Source organism: Solanum lycopersicum, chromosome 12 (genome assembly GCF_036512215.1).
Source record: "Solanum lycopersicum chromosome 12, SLM_r2.1".
NCBI classification, from domain to species: domain Eukaryota; kingdom Viridiplantae; phylum Streptophyta; class Magnoliopsida; order Solanales; family Solanaceae; genus Solanum; species Solanum lycopersicum.
Window position 1 is genome coordinate 51,651,066 of NC_090811.1, and position 6,972 is coordinate 51,658,037.

The 6,972-nt window shown below is 36.0% G+C and overlaps 1 protein-coding gene across 1 annotated transcript; it reads left to right on the forward strand.

Moving 5' to 3' along the window:
- The first annotated feature begins 722 nt into the window (after positions 1-722).
- Positions 723-6,355, forward strand: LOC101262086 (single-stranded DNA-binding protein, mitochondrial). Its single transcript, XM_004252195.5, has 4 exons — positions 723-1,140; positions 3,837-4,063; positions 4,569-4,669; positions 6,105-6,355. Exons 1-4 carry the CDS (start codon positions 856-858, stop codon positions 6,185-6,187), a joined length of 696 nt encoding a protein of 231 aa, XP_004252243.1. The 5' UTR covers positions 723-855; the 3' UTR covers positions 6,188-6,355.
- Positions 6,356-6,972: the final 617 nt, after the last annotated feature.

Sequence of the window (6,972 nt, forward strand, 5' to 3'; positions counted from 1 at the left end):
CCAAGTTTCAGTACAAAGGAAACACATGAGTTCTTCAAGATCCCCGAAGAAATTGTTCATGGAAACATTTTCTCCTCGACACAAAAACAAATTCTTTTGTTATAACTTTACAAAAATAGAATCGAATAGAAAAATTCTAACAAATTTTTTTAAATTTATCGCCTTTGAAAGTTTCTGAGTTATTGTTTGATCACAAAAATCAAGAAAGTACAAAAAAATTCGCCTCTGTTTCTTCTTATTCCTCCTCCTATTCATCTTCTTCAGTTTCTTCAATGATATCACTCTGGTCCAAAAAATGAAAAATCAAAGACTTGTTGCTATTTTAAAGTTCTTCAAAAGATCGATCAAACAGTACATAACAACTAAACAAGTATGAATTGTTGAAGAAAATCTATGAAGAACAATCAAAGAAAAATGAAGAATAATGGAGAAGTAAATGAGTTGTATGGAAAATTTGAGAGAATGGATAAAAGGTGAACGACTTATCCTATATAGGGGTCGGGGAAGATCAAGACATTGGATTAAAAATAGGGAATGTGATTTTAAATACTTTTTTTAGTAATTTGGGTTAATTATGGGGATTTCGTCACATGAAAATAATTTTGATAAAATTAATAATAATAAGGATAAATTTAATTTTACTTAAACGATAAAGTTAAATTCAAACAATAAAGCAAAGTTGAGGGTTATATTTGACCGATTTCCCAATAATAAAACATGTTCTTAATTTTCACGAAGATACTCATTTTTCCCAAATTGTTCCCACCAAACGGCACCCAAGGGTTTAAGTTCGTAGTACAAAGGTTTAAGGGCTCATAAAATTTACATTTCTGGAGAAAATTGTCTTTCAAAGGTATGTCAATGGCGTCTTCACTGTCGAGAAAGTTCTTACGCACGATGCTGACAAACCCTAGCTCCATTAAAGCTTCGCAGCTGTCTTCGCTGTCTTTTTGCACAAAAATCTCTTCAGCCACAGATGACTTCTCCTCTCCGGATTCGGACCACAATGAATTGGGGCCTGCTTCGGACTCTGAACCAGAATCAACTGGTTTTTCATCACCTTCAGCTTCTGAGATGAAGCAAGAACGCAAATACATTGAACGTACACTCGAGAATGGCATGGACGTTGGTATATACAAGGTGAATTTTGATAGATAGAGATAGATACGCAAAACTTGTGTATTCAGTTGTCGGAATTAACAGATTGAGAAATTGATTTTGTATGTTAGGTATTCATTTGAAAGTCATACTAACTGTTTGCATTTATGAAATTATGTGTTTTTGTTTGTTCATGGTCAAAAAATGAAATATTGTGTTTTTGTTTGTTGATGATGTGAATAGCGGGTTTATGCATATGCATATTGGGCGTTCAAATGCATGTTTAGTGCTGATAGTTTACTTTACACTTGCTTGGATGTATGTATTTACATAATAAAATAAAACAAATGGAGGCAAGTTCACACTGCTTGTGCATCTGTTTATTGTAAGCAATGTATAAAGAGATTGCTTTCAATAACATGTGTTAGTCAGACAGGATTCTATCCATTTACAAGAATGAATTTGTGTGTCTCCATGGACTAAGAGGGATAGCTTAGTCGAAAGGACCCTTCACCTCCAATGATGAGATTATGGGTTTGAGTCATTGAGATACCAAGAGTCTATTGGGAAATGACTGTTGGCCATTGGGATAGGTGTTTGGTTGGTAGTTACCAATATGTGGCTATGCATGTAATGATATATGAATGAGGCAATAGTTGGTATGCATGCACATAATGTGGTTGAACTGCATAATTGTTCTTTGTCCACTCGGGAATTGATTAGGAGTAGGTATTTACTAGGTGAATTATGACAAATGAAGCTAGATTTTGAACCTTGTGCATCTATTATTTGGAATTTGGAGAAAGCATATGATAGATTACCTAGAAAGGTCCTTTGCGTGGATATTGAAGAAGAGAAAAATTTAAATTGAATTTATTAAGTGTCATAAAGTACATGTATGAAGGAGTCACCACTGGCCTTAGAACAGTAGTAGGAGATATAAAGGAGTTCTCCATCATCGTGGACTTACTCAGATTGACATTGAGTCGTACTTGTTTACCCTGTTTATGGATGAGGGAACCGACACAACACAACTTGGTTTTGCGTAATGTATGTATTTTGATGACCAAAGCGTTCTAATTAACGAAATCAATGAGGGAGTTAACCAAAAGTTTGAACTGTGGAGAAAATAAGGGTGTGATATGTTGGAGTGAGACTGGATAAATTCACGACAAGTTAAGTCAGGATAATAAGTTAAGAACAGTGAAGTTGAGGTGAGATAAGGCAGGATTTTGGTGTCTCAATGCAAATAAATCAGATATCTAGACTCATGATATATTAGGAAAATGGAATGATAGACAAAGATAATATGATACTTAGAATCAAAATCGGATGATCGTAATGGAGAAGTATTGCGAAGAGTGTTGTGATAAAATGATGCCTACCAAAGTAACAAGTAAGTTCTATGGATCAGTTATGAGACCAACAATACTATATGGGAGTGACTATTGGGCATTAAAGTCCTCCATGTCTACAATATGAGTCTCGCAAAGATGCAAATACTAAGATGTAAATATGCTCATACAAGATTAGACAAGATTGAAAATGATAACATTTGACCGAAGGGACAAGTAGCACACATTGAGGATAAAATAAGAAAAGGTTGGTTGAGATGGTCTGGTCATGTCCTGTCTTGACCTCTAAATGCAGCAGTTTGTAGGCGTGAAACCATGGTGAGTGAATGTGTTAAAAGGTGGAAGGAATTATCTCGTAATACTGTGATTTCTTATTACCATGCAAACTTAGCGAAAGATAGATACAATGAAAAGGATTTATATATAGGTGATATGCCCCAGGGCCTTGGTATAGTGGTAAAATGTAATTCGTGATCTGTGGGTTCGGCCCACGTCAGGAGTTCAATTTTTGCTGCAGACAAAAGCCTGGCATTTAAGTTGAGGGGTAGAGGGGTGGGTCTATTATCTACTGAGTTTTGAACTGTGAGCCAGTGGCCCTCAGGGATGTCTTTTTTTAATTATTAAAGAAATAAAAAAGGATCTATATAGGTGCTATATATTGTAGTAATGTCAGTATGTGTACTTTAGGTCCTATGCTTTCTATGAGTCTATTAGCCCTTTCAGAGATGTTTATTTTAGTAAAAAATGTGTAAACTCATATCACTCTTTAGTTGTTATTTTTTTGGTTCTTGTAACTTTATTCTACATAATGTGGGTCTAATATGAATTTAAATGGAGAATCATGGTTGTCAGATTCATATAGCTATTAGCTAATCATGGTTGTTGGCATTTAATAGATTGAGACACTGTTTTGCATGTTACAGTTCACAAAGATATGATCCTGACAGTTCATAGTAGTTTGTGTGTCTTATGTATTTTATAATATGTAAATGCACACTATAGAGTTTATGCATATATACATTGTATATCTTTGGTGGTTGAGTGGGGATCTTTTGTTTGGTTTCTTTGCTTTTGGCATATTAGCGGAATTATTTAGTATAGAAACAAAATGGATCTGAATAGAGCAGATTGGATAGTAGATTCATCAAGCGTACCCCTAGCTGAGATTGGGATTAGGGAATGGTTAAATGATTGAGTTGTTTTTGAATTAGCAGTGTGAAAATTATGGTTGTTCCAGTATTTAAAGGGAAATTGGTATAGCTGCAAATACCTACTTTCTATCCCACTAAACGAAGAAAAATAGAAGCCGCTACAATCATATTCATAACTATATTAACTCCGCATATATAAGTTTGTTTGATGTTTTCTGTGAAATTGGGACAGGCAATCATGGTTGGTCAAGTTGGCCAGATACCTATACAAAAGAGGTTGAAAAGTGGGAGGACAGTGACTCTGCTATCCCTTGGAACAGGTGGAATTCGGAACAACAGGAGGCCGTTTGATAATGAAGAGCCAGGAGAATATGCCAATAGGTGTGCAGTTCAGTGGCACAGAGTCTCGGTCTATCCAGAGAGATTGGGGGAAATGGCCGTGAAGAATATCGTTCCAGGGTATGCTTCCGTTTCCTCCATCTTGTTACTTTTTAAGTTGAATTTGGGCTTATGCCATTTATTCCTGTGTTACCTAATGCTTATCATTGTTTGCTTAAAATATTCAACCAGATGAGGGTTGTGTTAATCAAGCCACTTCTAATTTTATTTGTTGTGAAGTCAATATAGCCTGCTTGAAGGTAAAGCCTTGCGTGAGTGGCAATAAAAAAATTGGCTTATTCACTGCTCTTCGTTTTTCCCTAAATCATAAGAATCCCAAAAGAATAGTTCAGTGTTATACAACACAATCTTTTTTAGAAAAACATAGAACTAATTGCTATATTTTAGCCAATTTGAGGGCCATTTTCTCCCAGGAAGGGAAAAGCGGGTATCTGATGAAAACTTGTTCTGTAATTTTATACTGAATGCTTACTTTCTGTTAATCTATATTTTCATACTTCTGCTTCCTATTACCTTTCAAATTATCTAACCTTCTGATAATTGTTTGATGCACTGCAAATTGTAGTTCAATTTTGTATGTGGAGGGTAACCTTGAAACAAAAATCTTCACTGATCCTATCACCGGTCTTGTACGGCGCATACGAGAGATTGCTATACGAAAAAATGGTAATTTACTACTTGTTTTTTCTACTTCTTCAGCAAAGTTTAGTTGCTTTTTCACCATTGTGCATATAGTTCTAATTTTGGCATGATACATAAATTTGCCATTTAACTTGGCCTTGTTCACATTTGTGCCCTCCATCTTTGGGTGTGCACAAGCAGGCACTTAACTTGTATAAATTTGAACAAGTAGACACATGGATCCTACGTGGCATAACACATGTAGGACGCAAATTGTCGTGTAGAATACCACATAAGATGTGTGTTTATTTGTTCATAATTATACAAGAACTTGTATAAAGTTGAACAAGTAGACACATGGATCCTACGTGGCATAACACATGTAGAACGCAAATTGTCATGTAGAATGTCACATAAGACGTGTGTTTATTTGTTCATAATTATACAAGTTTAAGTGTACTTGTGCGCTTTCAAAGTTGGAGGGCATAAATGTGAATCGAAATCAAGTTAAAGAGCATATTTATGTATTATGCCTTTATTTTTTAAATCTATTTCTGCATCGTGCTTATTTTCTACTTCACTATAGTTAGTTTCTCTTGCATTTTCCTGCATGTAGTTTTTAAACTAAGTTGCATACACTCTTCACTTTCGATGCTGCACCCGTGTTGGATTCTCTCGAAATACACTACTTTTGGAGAATCCAACACACCCGTTGACATTTGTTATGAGTACAAGCAACATAGGTTTTAAATTCTCTTTACTATTTCAGCTCTATGCATAGCTTTTATTTTGTTCTCTCTAGTATGCAATCATTTTGCCATAAAAAATGAGGCTTGTGCTTTCTTTGTCTATTTACGTGTTTAACCTTGACTAGAAATTGTATATTCTCTTTGGTCATACTAGGTTGGAAATATACATACATTCTAGTGTCTAGGTTACCATGCTCTGAGCAACTGCTTCTTTTAAAGGTTGCATTATAAGTTGATATCGTTTTTCCATCTTCTATCATAGCAACCCTTTTAGTTGAACTTTGAAGATGTCCTGTAGAACTCAAGTTTATGAGCTTCAGGTGAAAATTACCTAGGTGCTATACTTGAATTAAAAGCCAATTTTGAATAGCTTCAAAGCAAATAATAGAGATGCATCTTGCACTGGGTTCGAAACCACTTAGAATTCGTTGACATGCAAGTAAAAACTAAGTTGTGTCTGGATAAACAAGGAATTGTTTCTGAGATTTTATGGTACCCGCTAATGGAGGCACCAACTGTATGATGAGAGCTTGTGTCCTATCATTTTAACTGGAGAAAGTTTTTCGTTCTAAAGTATGGGTGGTATGATATTCTGGCTCATTTGTACTTCGTAATCTTGTGGCCTATTAATACCTGTAGTGATGCATAATGAGCAATCGGTACAGGAAGATTTCAAAGTTGTTTTTTGTCCATCATGAACCCTTATGAATCCTATTCCCCGGGCATTGCAGGTCGTCTGGTTTTCCTTGGGAATGGAGGGAATGAAGGCCCACGGCAATCACAAGCAGAAATAAAAGGGGTTGGTTATTACTAAAAGTGGGCAGGCAGGCTTGCAGTGACAGCAACTGAATCTTAACGTCCATATATTTTTGTCGAGTTGACTTTATCATTTTCCTCATTAATCCTAGGAGGAGTGGTTGTATTCTGATAATTTGTCACCTGTCCTACTGGTTAAGTTATTCATATAAGCTTTGAACTGTTACACAGTCCGTTGTCTCTTCCAGCGTAACTCAGTTCTTTTCGAGCATCGGGTGGAGTGTGGTTTTGCTCTTTGGAGTAGCCTTACAAGAGAGCTACTGATTCCTAGGCAGATTTTTTTGGTTTCCCTCCGGTGTCCGGAGTCAATATTGGAGCTCTGACTAAATTTAGATCGCGCTCTGTAGAGCCCATTTGGGAGTGACGCTTCCAATAGGATTTTCTCCATTCTCAAGGCTCGAATCCGAAACCTCTAGTTAAGGGTGAAACACTCCCACCAATGCACCACAACCTGTGTTGGTGTCTAGGCAGGTTTTGCTTCAACTGTAGTGCTATCTCCTCCAAGTTGAGATGGCCATCGAAAATTAAGTTACGATATCACCTCAAAAATAAAAATTCGTCAAGATTCACCAAAAATTAACCAACCTACTTGTAGTAGGATCTGTCATAGAACTGGATAAAATCCCTTAATTTATAAATTTAATCAAATTAATAAAGACGGATTTATCACTGTTGGATTTTTCGGGGGGGGGGGGGGTCTTTTTTTTTTTTGTGGGTGGATGTGAATTATCTTTAAGTAGGGCTATAGTTTCCTCGTTAGATCCCGGTATTGATTTAATAGGC

Excerpts from the sequence above, each read along its gene's own strand:
- LOC101262086 (XM_004252195.5), top strand. The coding sequence starts at position 856 with ATGTCAATGGCGTCTTCACTGTCGAGAAAGTTCTTACGCACGATGCTG. Across the intron at positions 1,141-3,836 it reads TGGACGTTGGTATATACAAG|GCAATCATGGTTGGTCAAGT; the intron begins GTGAATTTTGAT and ends AAATTGGGACAG. Across the intron at positions 4,670-6,104 it reads GATTGCTATACGAAAAAATG|GTCGTCTGGTTTTCCTTGGG; the intron begins GTAATTTACTAC and ends CGGGCATTGCAG.